The following is an 18,370-nucleotide window of genomic DNA, read 5'->3' on the forward strand; positions in this document are numbered from 1 at the left end:
AGCCAGGATCCTCCTCTTCTGGGGTCCCCCAGTACCTCTGGCTCCAACCTTCAGAGCGCCCCTATAGCAAGCCGCTTGCTATGGGGGTACTTGAGTGGGCTCGATCCCTGGCTGCACTGTGTGCTTGTTAACACACAAAGTGTGTCTCGGCTCTGCCCCCTGCTCCCTCTTCACAGGCTGTGATTGGCAGCATTGACAGCAGCAGGAGCTAATGGCTTCCACTGCTGCATCCGAGTTCTGTATTATGGGAAAGAGCATTGCTGCTTCTTTCAGATGCAGCAGGAAATCGAAATCAAGCAGGTATGGGGCGGGGGCGGAGGGGAAGCTGGTTAAAGGTTTTTTACCTTGATGCATAAAATGCATTAAGGTTAAAAAAAAAAAAATAAAAATAAATTCTGCCTTTAGAATCACTTTAACGCACTCCCTTCTCCTGCCCAGGACTACATGTCCCATGATGCGCTGCTCTTTACACATTAAGCTCTCAGGCACTTACCGACATGTATGGACTGTGTATTTAGCTGTATGTGTGCTGCACTGTATTTCCGGATATGTAAATAATGCATTCTGTATGCAGGCCAACTAACTGGCTGACCAACTAATTGATTATAAAAATAGTTGATCATGTTGATTAGTTGTTTCAGCCCTACTGTGATGACAACTGTAAAATGCTATATTTTCTCTTATACTCAATGGAGATATGAAACATTGCATACAAGCAGAACCAACAGCCTGCTCTGCATTGAACACGTGGTCATGGAGGCTCTGCTTAGGTTATACAATATCTATTACTCTTAAATAATGCACAAACGTACACGTGTACGCTGTTCACTGTCAAATGTACAATAAGATGCATCAATAAATTGATAAGCAATTTATGAGCTATAGATTTCATTTTACATCTACATTTTCTTTCGAATTGGACTGAAGTGTTGTTTTTTTATTTATTTTTAATCTTTATTATAATGTCTTTTCACCATTGTTTTGCTGACTGAATTATATATGGATACTTTTTTGATTCATTTCAATTGGGACATTTTAATATTTATACACTGTATCATTTGACTATATGAAATGTATCTTTTGTGACGTAATTTATTTTTAATTTACTTTTACCATAGTGATATTTTGATGGTGTTTGCTGCAGCATTTTATTTTTAGTTTAGTTTGCTCTTATCTAATGCGGTATTTCTCGGTTTTGGTTTTCCATTTGTTGTGATATCACCAGACAAGGAATTTGTGTAGAATTTATCCTGAACAAAATCAGTGTACTTCCTGACATTTGACTGTGACCGTGTCTGCTATAGCACTTCTACTCTGTACCTTCAGTATGAGCTCTAAGCCACCTCCTGCCTCTGACTGCCAGTATCAAGAATTATAGATTTGGTTATGTCACTATTGTGCCGCGCCGAGTTCCTTTGCCAAGATGACTGGTTCTATAGACTGTACAGAACAAGGCATTGTAAATTTGTAATAGAGGAAAAGAGCAGCTGCAGGCAACCTACTCGCAAAACTGATGACTAGCCTTTGTTGACACATCTCAGTACAGGTCCTCTCTGAATCTACTCTGAAGACCTGTTTATACAAATCATAACCATGTAAAAACCTCTGGGTTTGAGATCTATTTTCCTTGTAGTCCTGGAAAGATTTGCATCTGCCTGCAACAAATATCTAAAAATAAAAAAATTAAAAAAACACATTTTTCAGTTAGATTTGGTCTTGCGTGTATTAAAGCCCATCAATAAATTAAAGTGTTATTTCACCTTTAGAAGAACAAATGAAACGATAAACACCCTTAGTCCCCACTATGCTTACCTCCAGGGATGCTGAATTGTCAGGGACCACGACGCCCATCCAGTGGTATGGGGATTTGAAATCCCTGCTCTTCTTTGTGCGCGATCCTTGGATGGACTAGAGTGATTCACTGTGGGGGCACTGATCAATCAGAATCGCTCTGGTCTCTTGGGAAGCGCTGCACAGAAAAGAGGCAGAAGAGCAGGGTTTTCAAATCCTCGGACTACTGGGTAAACTACGTGGGCAATGAGAGCAAAACATCGCAGGAGAGAAGTACAGCAAGGACAGGGGTGAAATACATGAAATTCTATTCTAGCTATGTGTAATATAACCCTTACCTCTGACTGAATAACTTTGATTAGAAAGAAGATATGATACACGGTTTTTGTCAGCTGAGAAAGTTGGCGACATATTTCCAGATACACTTGGATAGATGGCTCAACCCTTCTTTGTAGTTTGCTCCAGAACAGCGTTAATTCCCTGTAAAAAAAAATAAAAATAAAATAATTGAGATTAAAAAAAAAAACCCTTAAGGTTAGATACTAGCTTTGCCAGAGCTTCCATCAATGGAAGCAGGCTGGGGAAGGGATTTTTAAAAGACTGGAGCAGACAAAATTTGGAGCAGCTGTCATGCACAACCAATCAGCCTCTATCGTCAGATTTTTCTAGTTATGCTTTGAAAAAACCCAGAAGTGATTGACTGCCATGCACAGCTGCTCCAGATTCTGATAAACACCCCCCCCCCCATTATTTTTACTGCAACTATTACTTTAATAAAAAAAACTGTAGATTTACATGTGCTTTTTAAAATTGCATTTAAATAGAGTTGAACAAATTGCAATCTTCTAGCTTAGGGTCACAGACTTGCCATCCGTTTAGGTTTTCAGGCACTAGTTTGCCCAAAGGCTAAATCAACGATAATGGTAGTAACCCTTAGAAAAACTGACAAGAACCTATAAAACAAAATTGTCTCATCATGTTTGGGCCTCTAGGCCCTGTTAACACCTATGTGTGCTGCGATAACGCATGTATTATTGAAACTCGTTTGTGATGCATTACGAAAGAAATCACACTTGCACCTTTTTTTGCTGTGCAAGGTCGCCTATTAAAATGAATAGGCTGCCTTAATGCAACACATGATGTGATAGATGTGCTAACTCAGCAAAATGTGCATCCAGCTTAAATTGTTTACTGGTAAAAGGAATGCATCAGAGAAAAAAAGAAAAAGAAAAAATTTGTTCGATCGATTCAGGCGTCTATCTTTGTTCTCAAGACCAAAAGGAAAACATAATCCAGCCAACTACTACTATTCAATGATATAATCACATTAGGAATATAAAACATTACCCCAGTAATAAAAAGTAAACATTTTATTATTCGAAAAGCCACACGATATATCCAAAGCCATTAGCATTTGAATGCACACACCGGCAAGATTTTGAAGTGTTTCTACAGCTTAAACATTTATTACCTGAATGCATCCCCTGCATTATGGTAACAAAATGTTTAGGTAGCAGCATGCACCTCATGGTAAGTACAAAAAAAACGTTATTTCCTTTTTTGTCCATTGACATATGAACTCAGATACACATGAAATTCGATACTGCTGGGATGTCTAAACGCAGCCCAACTGAAAGGTGGGAAAAACCCACTGATAGAGCTAATGAAGACACTAAGAAAAAACGGTAAAAGGGCGCACCAGCCTTGCGCATTACCCAAGTAATGATTATTGATATAAAATAAAAAAAAGATATTCTTTTATGACTGATTTGTTTGCGAGTATATCAGGGTTCACAATGGACACAAAGCGACCAGGTCACAGACTGTTCCCAGCAAGCCGGAGGACCTTCCAGATGGCTGATGTGTTCAGGGGAGACTCCTTTTTCCTCAGAGCCAATCAAGCATCCTGAGAGCTGCTTGTCTTTGAGGAAGAGAGGAATCTCCCCTTAAAACACCTCAGCCATCATGAAAGGTCCGACTTGTTGGCAACAGTCTCGGCGACCCGGCCACCTGAATAGCCTATATCACAATCTGGACCATGCAAGGCAGAAGAAGCTGCCAACAACCAAGGAGAGGCCACAAAAGAAGATCAACCTGATGCTTAAGACCAGAATAAAGGATATAAATGCCAGGAGTGGAATGAATGCACCCAAGGGAACACAGAGTCTGAACTAACAAGAGGCTTTGAAACCAAAAACCCAGCCAAAAAAGGGAGAACTACATAATGATTGGATTAGGATGAACAAGCATAATGTTGCCAGCAAGGCACTGGGACAGCTACCAGGTAAACAGGTCCTAGAGGAAACCTCAGACAAGACCGTCTACAAGAAAAGACCAGCTGCTTTACACGGGTAAGCCAAAACCTTCCTCTTCCAACCCTTAACCACTTGCCGACCGCCTAACGCCGATGTACGTCGGCAGAATGGCACGGGCAGGCATAAGCACGTACATGTACGTGATTTGCCTCCCGCGGGTCGGGGGCCCGATCGGGCCCCCGCCCGGTGCCTGCGGCGGTCGGTTTTCGTTCGGGAGCGATCCCGGACGAGGGGACGGCCATTCATTCATGGCCACCCCCTCGCGATCGCTCCCGACGAATAGAAATCCCCGGTGACATCACTTCCTCTCCTGTAATGTAAACACAGGAGAGGAAGTGATGTATTCTCTCCTCCGTGTCGGTATTTTTCGTTCCGACACGGAGGAGAGCGGATCAGTGAGTTGCACCAACACATCCCACACACAGTAGAACATGCCAGGCACACTCACACCCCCCCTTTACCCCCCGATCACCCCCCCAATTACCCCTGCCCCCCAGTCACAGTGACACCAATGTCATTTTTTTTTTTTTTTTTTTTTTTTTTTGCATTGGTGTCATTTGTGACTGTAATAACTGTTAGGGCAGTTAGAGTTAGCCCCCTTTAGTTCTAATGTACCCCCCTAACCCCCCCAATAAAGGTTTAACCCCGTGATCACCCCCCGTCGCCAGTGTCACTAAGGCTGGGTTCACATTGCAGCGGTTTATGAGAACGAATGTGATTCGCACCGCACTGCAGTGCAAATCACATCCGATCTCTGTGCGATTCGAGTTCAGCCATTCGCCGCACCCGCCGCACCCGCCACACCCGCCGCACCCGCCGCAAATTCGCACGGGACCCTTTTTTTGGCCCGCAGCAGAATCGGATCGCATGGGTGTTCACACCATGCGATCCGAGTTTGCAGATCGCACTGCGATATGCGAACTGATCTGGGGGTGTCAGTAACATTTCACTGACACTCCCAGCAGTTCGCATAGGGCAGTGTGAACTGCCGCCGGGAGGCATGCGATGCGGGAACCCGCCGCGGATTCGCGGCGTTTCCGCATCGCTCCAGTGTGAACCCAGCCTAATAAGCGATCATTTTTCTGATCGCCGTATTAGTGTCCCAGGTGACGCTAGTTAGGCAGGTAGGTATTTAGGTTCGCCGCAGCTTTTTATAGCGCCAGGGACCCCCATATACTACCGCATAAAGCCCCCTGATTGCCCCCTAGTTAACCCTTTCACCAGTGATCACCATATAACTGTTACAGGTGACGCTGGTTGGTTAGTTATTTTTTTATAGTTTCAGGGCACCCGCCATTTATTACCTAATAAAGGTTTAACCCCCTGATCACCCGGCGGGTGTCATTTGTGACTAATAACTGTTAGGGCAGTTAGGGTTAGCCCCCTTTAGTTCTAAGGTACCCCCCTAACCCCCCCAATAAAGGTTTAACCCCGTGATCACCCCCCGTCGCCAGTGTCACTAAGGCTGGGTTCAGATTGCAGCGGTTTGAGAACGGATGTGATTCGCACTGCAGTGCAAATCACATCCGATCTCTGTGCGATTCGAGTTCAGCCATTCGCCGCACCCGCCACACCCGCCGCACCCGCCGCAAATTCGCACGGGACCCTTTTTTTGGCCCGCAGCAGAATCGGATCGCATGGGTGTTCACACCATGCGATCCGAGTTTGCAGATCGCACTGCGATATGCGAACTGATCTGGGGGTGTCAGTAACATTTCACTGACACTCCCAGCAGTTCGCATAGGGCAGTGTGAACTGCCGCCGGGAGGCATGCGATGCGGGAACCCGCCGCGCATTCGTGGCGTTCCCGCATCGCTCCAGTGTGAACCCAGCCTAATAAGCGATCGTTTTTCTGATCGCTGTATTAGTGTCACAGGTGACGCTAGTTAGGCAAGTAGGTATTTAGGTTCGCCGCAGCTTTTTATAGCGCCAGGGACCCCCATATACTACCGCATAAAGCCCCCTGATTGCCCCCTAGTTAACCCTTTCACCAGTGATCACCATATAACTGTTACAGGTGACGCTGGTTGGTTAGTTATTTTTTTATAGTTTCAGGGCACCCGCCATTTATTACCTAGTCTCACTAGTGTACCCCTAAATTTAGGGGTGTCTACTTTCCAAAATGGGGTCATTTGGGGGGGGTTTGTGCCATCTTGGCATTTTATGGCCTTCAAAACTGTAACGCCCTTAGAAAGCCTGAAGGCGGTGCTTGGTTTTCGGGGCCCCGTACGCGGCTAGGCTCCCAAAAAGTCCCACATATGTGGTATCCCCGTACTCAGGAGAAGCAGCAGAATTTATTTTGGGGTGTCATTTCACATATGCCCATGGCATGCGTGAGCAATATATCATTTAGTGACAACTTTGTGAAAAAAAAAAAAAAAAAAAAAAAGTTTGTAATTTTCCCGCAACTTGTGGCAAAATATAAAATATTCCATGGACTCAACATGCCTCTCAGCAAATAGCTTGGGGTGTCTACTTTCTAAAATGGGGTCATTTGTGGGGGTTTTGTGCCATCTTGGCATTTTATTGGCCTTCAAAACTGTAATAGGTAGTGAGGAGTGAAGTCAAATATTTACGCCCTTAGAAAGCCTGAAGGCGGTGCTTGGTTTTCGGGGCCCCGTACGCGGCTAGGCTCCCAAAAAGTCCCACATATGTGGTATCCCCGTACTCAGGAGAAGCAGCAGAATTTATTTTGGGGTGTCATTTCACATATGCCCATGGCATGTGTGAGCAATATATCATTTAGTGACAACTTTGTGAAAAAAAAAAAAAAAAAAAAAAAGTTTGTAATTTTCCCGCAACTTGTGGCAAAATATAAAATATTCCATGAACTCAACATGCCTCTCAGCAAATAGCTTGGGGTGTCTACTTTCTAAAATGGGGTCATTTGTGGGGGTTTTGTGCCATCTTGGCATTTTATGGCCTTCAAAACTGTAATAGGTAGTGAGAAGTGAACTCAAAAATTTACGCCCTTAGAAAGCCTGAAGGCGGTGCTTGGTTTTCGGGGCCCCGTACGCGGCTAGGCTCCCAAAAAGTCCCACATATGTGGTATCCCCGTACTCAGGAGAAGCAGCAGAATTTATTTTGGGGTGTCATTTCACATACGCCCATAGCATGTGTGAGCAATATATCATTTAGTGACAACTTTGTGTAAAAAAAAAAAAAAAATTTTTTTTTTGTCATTATTCAATCGCTTGAGGCAAAAAAATAAAATATTCAATGGGCTCAACATGCCTCTTATCAATTTCCTTAGGGGGTCTACTTTCCAAAATGGGGTCATTTGGGGGGGTTTTGTACTGCCCTGCCATTTTAGCACCTCAAGAAATGAGATAGGCAGTCGTAAACTAAAAGCTGCGTAAATTCCAGAAAACGTACCTTAGTTTGTAGATGTGACAACTTTTGCGCAAACCAATAAATATACAATTATTGACTTTTTTTTTTACCAAAGACATGTGGCTGAATACATTTTGGCCTAAATGTATGACTAAAATTGAGTTTATTGGATTTTTCTAATAACAAAAAGTAGAAAATATCATTTTTTTTCAAAATTTGCGGTCTTTTTACGTTTATATCGCAAAAAATAAAAATCGCAGAGGCAATCAAATACCATCAAAAGAAAGCTCTATTTGTGGGAAGAAAAGGACGCAAATTTTGTTTGGGTACAACATTGCATGACCGCGCAATTACCAGTTAAAGCAGCGCAGTGCCAAAGTGTAAAAAGACCTCTGGTCATTTACCAGCAAAATGGTCCGGTCTGAAAGTGGTTAAGCACCATACACACTATCAGTTTTTCTGCTGAGTTTTTCCTTCAGATTTACCAAAACCATGTAGTAGAAGGACCTGCCTGATTGCACACAAATTGAAACTCCTAAGGTTTGACCTCATATTACATGGTTTTGGTAAATCTGAAGGAAAAACTCAGCAGAAAAACTGATAGTGTGTATGGGGCTTTAGCATTCAAGGAAAGAAAGTTTGATAAGAAGGAAGTTGCCTAGCCAAATAGTCAATCTTGCCAAAAATAAGTATCCAAGGAATGTTGACATCAGTAAAAGCCTTTTAGGACTGCAAATGACCCCACTGACACGCTGAATGAAAGGGTATATTCCCACAAAGTCAGCTTAACTGAAAGGGCTACAACGGTAAGGAAAGAAAAGGTAAACTGGCAATCCCAGACTGGCGAAAAAGGCACCAGAAGAAAAGATCATAAACCATCCGACATGGTTTTAGGGATTTAAGGACACAAACCGGTTCAGCAAAGTGTCCATAGCCAGGAAAAGTAGCTTTATTTCTAAGAACAAGCATCTGATTAAGGGCAAAACAAGGGAAGGCATTTGGAGAATCTTACTGAGAAATAAAAAAATGTAAAATTGAGAAACAGCCACAGAAGACTGACCTAATGCCCGGTGGGTCTTAAAAAAGCTTCTGGATGAGCACCTTCCCCAGCAGGGTGTACCTTTAACAGAGACCCAGCATGCGGTCTGCCAAAGATCCTTGGGGACAGAGAGCCCTGCAGCAATGTGTTTTGCTTGCCACGCAACAGATGAGGAGCACTCTGGTTGAGCAAGGTGCCAATGCACTGTCTTGATTAAAGAGACTATGCAGTTGAGAGTATTACTCCTAATGTTGTCCGTGCAACAAATGTGGATACCTTCCTATTGAGATGCGACACCAGGAGATCCACATCCAGGATGCCCCATTGCAGGCATATCTGATGGAAAACCTGGGCGCAAGACCACTCTCCTTGGTCCAAACTGACAGCTGAAGTAGTTTGCCTGCCAGTTTTCCACCGCCATGACATTGCCAAACTGGATCTTGACTGTTCCTGAAGATGATCCATCCAAGGAGACAGACAAAACTTGATCAGCCATAGCTCCAAGACACAGAAAGGTGGACTGAGATTCCTTCTTTGTCCAGAGGCCCTGCGCACACAGGACTACCTCAAAAAGGCGATAACCACGAGGCCCAAATGCAAAGAAGACCACCTGTGGGACAGTACCAACTTTACCAAAGTAAAGACTGAGATTGGAAGAAAAGAAAAATATTTTGTCTGGTGGATAAGAAAAAATCCACCCTATAGCCTAGTAGGGGTGCAACGGATCAAAAAACTCACAGATCGGATCGTTCCTCGGATCAGTCGGGGATCGGATAATTTTTCAGATCAGCAAATAACTGAATTTGCAAAAATCTGTGAAAAAGCCACCACCGTATAGTCTCCACTGCAATATCCACATCCTCTCCCCCAATGTAATATTGGCTGAGCATGGATGGGTATGGCTGGGTATTGGCAGAGTAAGTATTGCAAGGGTAAGTATTGTAGCGTATTGGCAGGGTAAGTATTGCAGCGTATTGCAGAGTATTGGCAGGGTATTGCAGGGATGGCTGTGGCTGCCATCCGATTTCTCCCCTCCACTGTACAGATCAGTAAAGAGAGGGGAGAGAGGAACCGGTGTCATCATTTGACGGAGCGATCACATTGTAAACGCTGACGGGTGTATGAAGATGGCCGCCGCTCCGGAACTAGGCAGAAGCCGCATCCTTTCCTAAGGCCGGAGTGTGTCGATCCGAGCGGGGTGACCCGTTCGGATCGTTGCTGATCCATTGCACCCCTATAGCCTAGCCTAAGCAGTTTGCAAACCCATTTGTCAGGAATCCAAAGATTTGTGAACCGGTGATGAGGAAGCACCATCTTTGTGAGAGGGAGAGCTTCTCCAAAGGCTTGGAGAGATTGTGCTGCCATGGTCATTTGGGACCCTCAGAGTTGGTCTTAATCAATTTAGAACCCTTTTCCCAAGGTACTTGGAGAACCAAAAAAATCTGCTTATATGAAGAAATAGGTGGCCCTTGCTTGTGTCATGGTTTCTTGCCCTTCCAAGATTGTGGGAGGAAAGGGTTTCCACTACCTATGAGGATTTTTTTTATGTCAAAAGGGGAAACAGCAGTCTGAAAAACCTTGCGGCCAAAACAAACATTCAAAGATGCAAATCATCAGCTTTGTAAAATTTGGTAAAAGTGTGCAGAAATGACCAGTTAGCCACTATGAAAACATAACAGGTGCCTGATGTCACAACACCCACGAGATCCTAATTCCACTGATGGAGTGTGCCAAGACAGGGAAGGGGGGGGGAGTCTGGACCACAAATGGCATACATCTGACATTCAAGACTGCTGAAGCCATCTGAAAAGAGTGGCAGAGGAGGCAGCCAGGTCTTTCCGTTGGCAGTCTGATCAAGAGAAAAAAAGAAAGAAAAGGAGTTCAATCTCCAAAATGTAAGCCTTTGCAGACAGGTATACAGGAACCGCATGGACTACGGCCAAGGGACGCAGCACTGCCTCCTTAGGGTACAAAGGCCACGGACACACTGAAGACAGAACAATGTTCTCATTCAGGTGGAAAATGAGACACTAGCTTCAGAAGGAAGGAACTGGATGGAGAAACACCTAATCCCTGTGCAAGACCAGACAGGGAGACTTCAAAGACAAGGCCACCAGCGCCTGCCGACACCCACCACTGTAAGTAGGGATATATTCCGTATGCTTACAAAGGCTGGCTTCTGGGGGACAGACATAACCAAGTTCAGTTCACACAGCGGCAACGGGGAGAGAACAGGGGGCACCACATTATAAACACCCTGAATGGGAGGAGTGCATTAAAAAAAGATCGCCAGGGCAGAAATCTGGACTTCCAAGGAGTGCACTAAAAGTAGATCATCAGGGCAGAATATGGATCTTAATATTCCTAGGGAAAGCCTTTGCTCCACATCCTGTCGAAAAAATGCCAAAATCCAAGCTACCGAGAAGGAGCGTGGATGGACATCCTGACCCTTGCACCAGGACACATAAGCCAAGTCCACAAGTGTAAAATTGTTTGCCTGCAACCAGGGTGGATAAAAAAAAAAAAAATAAAAGATTTTAAAATCTATTTTTTTTTTTAACATCTACCAAAAGATAGTTTTCTATTAAGATACATTAATAATTTAGTTTATTCAGCCTGAAATGGAGCATGAGGCTGTATATTCTGCAATATTTACATTTATTTTTCATACATCGTGGGACACAGAGTCAGACTAATATTTATTACCTGCTGGGCTATACTTCATCATTAGGTGAATGGGCACTGGTAGACCAGAGGTCTTCAGACAGGAAGTGATCCCCTATATAACCTCTCCCATACAGGAAGCATTTCAGTTTTTTTACCAGTGTCTGCAAGGTGGATGGCACAGTTTGTTTGAGCTCTCTGAGCTCCAGGTCTCTAGTTCCACAAACCGTTCCAAAAATGAATCAAGGGATTGACCTGACCAATTGGATCCATTTGACACAGGCTTTTATGCTTTCGATAAATGTTACACAAGCCTCACAAAGACGACTCAAGATCCTGCAAAATTTTGCCTGTAACGTGCCCTCTGGGCGCTGGACCCTGCGGAGTTGAAATCCTGGACAGTATAGCGCTAAGGCATTTCCTGCAGGGTGCTGTACAGGTCCAAGGGAGTGGACCCTAAACATGAAAGAAATTAAATCCATTGGAAAAATTCTGGTGTACAAACTTCACTGAAACATGGAATATATAAAGTGTATGGAACATTGAAAGACTTGGAAGGACAAGAGAAGCCCTCCTATATTTTGTTCTCACAAATAGAGCTTTCTTTTGGTGGTATTTGATCACCTCTGCGGTTTTTATTTTTTGCTAAACAAATAATAAAATACTGAAAATTTTGAAACAAATTAAAAAAAATTTGCTTTTGCTATACAATTTGCATTGATGGGCACCGATAAGGCAGCACCAATGAGCAGGCACTACCGATGGGTGGCACCGATATGCAGCACTGATGAGCATTGATAGGTGGCACTGATGGGCAGTCATGGGCGGCGCTAAAAGGCTGCAAAGATGGGTACTTATGGGTGGCACTGATAGGCGGCACAGCTGGGTACTGATAGGCATCCCTGGTGGCACTGGCAGGCATTGTGAGTGGGCACTGATTGGCAGCTGCCTGGGCATTGATTGGCATTTGCCTGGTGGTCCAAGGGGGCATACCTGGTGGTCCTGGGTGGCATGATGGTGGTCCGCGCTGATAATCAGCACAGACCCCCCCCCCATCAGGAGAGCCACCCATCGGCTTTCCTCTACTCACGTCTATCAGACGCGAGTGAGGAAAAGCAAACCAACGGCTCTACCTGTTTACATAGGGGTCAGCTGTGATTGGACACAGCTGATCACGTAGTAAAGAGCCTCTGTGATCAATGTAGTGGTGTGTCAGAATGACACCGCACCACTGATCGCAACGATGCATGCCCCCCACAGGTGAGTGGCTGTTATCCTGCAGGATGTCATACGATGCCCAGTCAGGATAACTGAACCACCGCCCGGATGTCATTCTGCTATAGGCCGGGCAGGAAGTGGTTAAGGATGCCCAAGAAAGTCCAGCAAGCACCAGGACAGTCTCCTACAGTTGATTCAGCTTGATCAGGAATAGCAGCAGGCAGGTGCGAGTGCATCTGCACGCACAGTGAGAAGACTTTTGGAGGATGGCCTGCTGTCAAAAAGGGCAGCAAAGAAGCCAGTAAAAACATCAGGGACAGACTGATATTCTGCAAAAGGTAAAGGGATTGGACTGCTGAGGACTGGGGTAAAATAATTTTCTCTGATAAACACCCTTTCCGATTATTTGTGTCCAAAGAAAAAGGTGAATGCTACGATCAGTCCTGTGTCATGGCAACAGTAAAGCATCCTGAGACCATTCATGTGTGGGGTTGGGGTACTCAGCCAAGGGAGTAGGCTCACTCACAATTTTGCCTAAGTCAGCCATGAACAAAGAATGGTACAAAACATCCTCCGAGAGCAACTTCTCCCAACCATCCAAGAACAGTTTGGTGATGAGTAGGGCTGCAACTAAGGATTTTTTTCATAATCGATTAGTTGGTCGATTATTGATTCGATTAATAACCTTAAAAGGAAAAAAAAAAAAAAAAGGGTAATTTGTTGTTGGCAGATTAAAAAGACAAATTGCCGCAAAAACGCATCATTACGTGCTTTTCTGCAGCTTCTCCATTGAAGGATATTGAACCAAAAAAAGCAGTTTTTGCGTTAATAAAAAAAAATAAAAAAAAATAAAGTCCTTGTCTTTTCCAAATACGCAGCAGCTGAAAAAATCATGGATGTGAACGTGTCCCATAGGAAATCAAGTAAATGAGCTGTAGTGTGTTTCTGCAAAAAGCACCAAAAAAACAGAGGTGTGACCCAAGCCTGAGATGTTTAGTAACATAATGGGGTTAAAAAAAAACTAAAATTAGTACAAAAAGAGCAAATAATCGCTACTGTAAGGGGTTCATTTTTTAACCATGGGACAGTGAAAGTAATATTTACAGTAGCGATTTGCTCTTTGTACTATAAAGGGTTAATGTTAGTTTTTTTTAACCCCATTATGTTAGTGGTTGATTAATCAATTATGAAAATAGTAATCGATTAATTTCATAATTAATTAGTTGTCGTTTAATCGATTAGTTGTTTCAGCCCTAGTGATAAGCAATGCCTTTTCCCAGCATGATGGAGCACCTTGTCATAAGGCAAAAGCGATAACCAAGTGGCTTGGGGAACAAAACATCAACTTTTTCAGTCCATGGCCAGGAAACTCCCCAGACCTTAATCCCATTGAGAACTTTTGGTCAATCCTCAAGATACGAGTGAACAAAGCAAGCCTCAAATTCTGACAAACTCCAAGCATTGATTATGCAATAATGGGCTGCCCTCAGTATGTGGCCCAGAAATTGGCAGCATGCCAGGCCAAATTACAGAGGTCTTAAGGGGGAAAAAAAATAAAAATCACATTGTAAATATTGCATAAACTTAATGTAATGATCAATAAAAGCCTATGACACCTATGAAATGCTTGTAATTATACTTTAGTATACCATAGTAACATCTGACAAAGAACTAAACACAGAGGCAGCAGACTGAGAATATTTTTGCCATTTTCAAACCTTTTGCCCACGGCTGAAAACAAAATTGTAATAGGAGGTACATTTTTAAGACAGGAGGTTTAGACAGGTACCTTATGGTACATACTAAAAAGGGTCCCGTGTGAATTTGACCACACACTACAAAAAATTTAAAATATTAGGAGCTGGTCAGAAACTTTTCAGACACCAAATCAGATTCAGCTGCTGTCAGAATACATTAGCACATCAAGAGATTTGTCCATACGTGCGGTATACCGTGGATGGAAGAAATCGGTTAAATTTCTTTTTTCAGCCCACTTCAGTTGCACTTCTCCACTCATTTTAAATATTCAAAAACTTGACTTTAGCATTTCACATTAAAAGTTCTGTAAATACCCTCTGCTCATTTAGTTCACAACTTACCATGCACAGTACATTTCCCCAAACTGTAGCTGTCGGGACAGAAATGCTGCACACAGTATAAGTGAGGTTTTCTCATCCCCCTCTGACTCCAGATTACAGATCATTTCCAATGCATCCTTACAATCTACTTTGGCAATCTAAAGGAAAAACAAAAATACAAAAAAAAAATATGAGTAACATCCACAACAGCCATATGACAGGGCTCAGAAAGCATGTAAAATATAGGGCCAAATTCTAACAATAGAAGCACATGTTGCGTGGCCAAGTCTATGAATAAGTTCAGAAGTGGTGTACACAGGTATCAAATCATTTGAACTCATAATAAATTACAATGTTTATTTTCTTTTATTCATAATTAAAGTAGTTCATATTTTAATTCAGAATTCTTTCACAGAAAAAATATGAAAAACAAATTGTTCCTATTCAACCACTTAAGAGTAAGGATTACTGCAGATATACATTTGGGCAAGTCCAAAGCTTTGATTATGCTATAATTTTCAGCATAGAGCCAAATAGAAACCTAAAAGGATTGGCAGGTGAAAGTGGCAGTATTTTTGCAAAGCATATTGTAGACAAAAAACAAACAGACCTCTTCTATGAGCTTTATGTTTGGTGAGGCTGCACAAAGACATTTCAGGTAAAGCTGTTTGAAGTGCCCTTTCCTGCTCATCTCTGGGTGGTCGGAGCATAATTTTGCCAGGGATGTTGCCTCAGCCACTTTGCCGAGTTTAAGAAGTCGCTTAATTCGCATCTCCAGTAGCAATGGGCCTTCCAAACACAGAAAACCATCGGCTGTGGAAAAACATAGGCCAGTTTTAGATAAAGAAATATAACAGTTTAAAATAATAAAATTAACCATGACACATGCATATATGTAAAAACAATACTGTGATAAGGGTATTGCTCATCACTAATAAACCAAATTATTGCAAATATTATGCCATGTTTCTACTGTAACCCAAGGCTCCTTTCACACTGCTGCAACTTGAAAGTCAGGTGATTTTTACCACGATTTTACGGTCGCAATATTGATGTGATTTCAGGGAATGCCTGTGTAAATGTGAGGTCTATGGACCTCAACTCGCATCAAAGTTGGACCAAAGTAGTACAGGGACTACTTTGAAGTCGGTGTGGCTTCAAAGTCACACAGATATGAATGGTACTCATTGGAAATCATAGGTATGACTTGTCATGTGACTTTGCTGTCCCAAGTCACAAGACAAGTTGCACAAGTGTGAAAGGGGCTTAAAGCAAACCTTTCCATCTAAAGCTGCAGGCAAATGAAACAGAGCAATGAGGCTATTGATTTTATCACTTGCTGTCTGGACCAATTGTGACATTTCTCTCATAACATTTCTGCATATTCTTGCTAGAAAATCACCATTAATATATTGTGAAAGCAAAAGTCCTGGAGAATAAAATGGTGGGCATTGCATTTTTTTTATGTCGTATATTCAAAAACTTTACTTTAGCATTTTACATTAAAAGTTCTGTAAATGCCCTTTGCTCATTTAGTTCACAACTTACCATGCACAGTACATTTCCATAGCACTGCTGTAATACCCAGCACATCTGCCCTACTGCTGTAATACCCAGCACATCTGCCCGACTGCTGCAATATCCAAATCTCTCCCACTCACTATAATAATCGAAAGACATCTACCGTGTAACGACATATTCGGCGACCCATCACAGTTTGCTACGGAAGTGATGTTCTGTCGCTGCCATCTTGCTACACCCCAAACTCATCCACAGTAAGGATACACTAAGAAGGGAGAAAGAGGACATATTGTTACACGTACTGGAGTTTTGCATTTTACACGTATTTATAACAGTAACGTGAATTTATATAGTGAAATACAGGACTTAGAACTCTGTCTGACTAGTTAAATGTTGAATTTTAAAAGCAGCGGCCTCCCTGCTCATCTCACAGGTTTACCAATTGACAGAAGTTTGCTGCTTTTAAAATTCAACATCTAACCTGTCAGACGGAGTTCTAAGTCCTGTATTTCACTATATAAATGCAGTTTATGGTTATAAATCCGTGTCAAATGCAAAACTCCTGTGGGGGCAACATGTCCACGTTCTCCCTTCTTAGTGTATCCTTACTGTGGACGAGTGTGGGGTGTAGCAAGATGGCTGCGCTGGAACGTCACTTCCGTAGCAAACTGAGATGGGTAGCCGAATATGTTGTTATACCCGCACTGTATATCCACAGAGAGCTGCCAGGTGTACCAAGATGGCCGCCACTCCGGAGCTAGGCCGAAGCCGCGGCCCGTTTGGATCACAGATCAGCGACGATCCGTTGCACCAATAGCAAGCACCATTTGCTTATCATTAGTACATTTCAGGTTATGCTCAAACTAAAGCATTTCTATTTACTGTCCAAAAGAAAGTGTTGTAAAACAGAATAAAAATAAAAAAAAACCCCACAGACACCTAAAAAGTGTTGCGCTTCTTGTTAAAGCAATTCAGAGGTCACTTTTCTAGACACAAGCAATATCAAACTACATTGCTTATCTTTTATCATGAATACATAACAGAACAATTTATCACTTCCAGTAACCTTACAGGTTCTGTGAATATGCAATGCTGTATTTCAGCCTTAAGCCCGCACATGAAACACAATATCACACGATTACAGGAAAGCAAACCTTGGCATTCTGTCAGTGCAATTATCTTAATTGAAATTAAGCTTGGTTGTATGACCCTGGTATCACACAATGTCAGATTTAGATCTATGATCTGGCTCACACAAGCTAAGAAAATGAGAGTTAGTTGTCCATTCTAGGAAAAAAAGCGATAACTGAAGAGTTATAGATGATGAAGTTTATGTTAACAGTGCATATTGTTACACATTGATATCTAGAGCGCAGAAATCACAAAAATGAAAGGCGTTACCCTGGAGGGGGTCCTGGATTTGACTGTTAAGTATGTTGCCCAGAACTGGATCCTTCCACACACCAGCTTCTTGAGACATGTTGTACAAGAGTAAAAGCTCATGGCTGTCATTTTCAGCTAACCGTTCATGAGCAGCCTAGAAAAATATGTAAAATTAGGCTTTATTACACCAATGAGTAGTTTTACATTTTTAGTAGTTATATGCACACATTAAAACACAAATAAATAGCATACAAACTTAAAAGTGACATTCCAGTTCTGATTAAACATATTTCCACTATACATACTGCAAGGATTATCTTTCTCTACAACAAGTATTTGGTAACAACAATTTAGTGCTCATGAATTTGATTTCTTTCTATAAATTTGTAGATGAGTGCATGGCTAGCAATCTAGAATTGGGCAATTTACACCTATTTGAGTCCTCCTATTCACACTTCAAATATCAGTTATATAAATATTCCAAAAATCTTAAATATACAGTGTAAATCAAAATAAAGTTAGATTGTCATAAAACGTATGAGAAAATCATAAAGATAGATTATGTACTGATATGTATAGCTTCACGATGGCTTGAATTATTACCTCAAAAATAGATCCACGTTCCAACTATGGTTGAGACTCGCATGGGATCCTAGTGCATAAAAGTAAAAATCCAGACTTGTTTAAGTAGCTTTCAATACATGTCACCACCTTTGGGGGATTTAGAGGAGAAGTAGGGCCAAAGAACTTTTGGCCTACTTCTCTTATGGGTGAAAAGACTGCTTAGGGTGCTTAATTCTGTACTCCTGTATTCAGCTGACAGCGGGCTAAAGTTAGCTATTGGCTGACATCACTCAGCCAGTCCAGGCTCTGGAGCGATCCAAACAGATGCCTGGTTTGGCAGCTGGCTCAGCCTCCAAGTGAGCTGTTGAGCGCGAGTCAGCTGCTCCTGCCCGTCCAATGGCCCAGTGCTCCAGTGAGCGCTGGAGTGGCAGAAAAAAAGCTGGTGATAGACCATCACTGGCTCT

The 18,370-nt window shown here is 42.5% G+C and overlaps 1 protein-coding gene across 2 annotated transcripts in view; it reads right to left on the minus strand.

The window, feature by feature from the left end:
- Window positions 1-18,370, minus strand: part of ZNF292 (zinc finger protein 292) — a 125,079-nt gene that overhangs the window by 11,110 nt on the left and 95,599 nt on the right. For both annotated transcript variants that reach the window (XM_077487287.1, XM_077487286.1), the window contains exons 4-7: window positions 17,361-17,496; window positions 15,049-15,251; window positions 14,460-14,596; window positions 2,130-2,271 (exon numbers count right to left, since the gene is read on the minus strand). In XM_077487287.1, coding sequence (XP_077343413.1) covers window positions 2,130-2,271; window positions 14,460-14,596; window positions 15,049-15,251; window positions 17,361-17,496 — 618 coding nt within the window. The remainder of the gene's footprint in view (window positions 1-2,129; window positions 2,272-14,459; window positions 14,597-15,048; window positions 15,252-17,360; window positions 17,497-18,370) is intronic.

This window comes from Lithobates pipiens, unplaced genomic scaffold, assembly GCF_037356315.1.
Source record: "Lithobates pipiens isolate NorthernLeopardFrog02 unplaced genomic scaffold, aLitPip1_a1.2 Scaffold_18, whole genome shotgun sequence".
Lineage (NCBI taxonomy): Eukaryota > Metazoa > Chordata > Amphibia > Anura > Ranidae > Lithobates > Lithobates pipiens.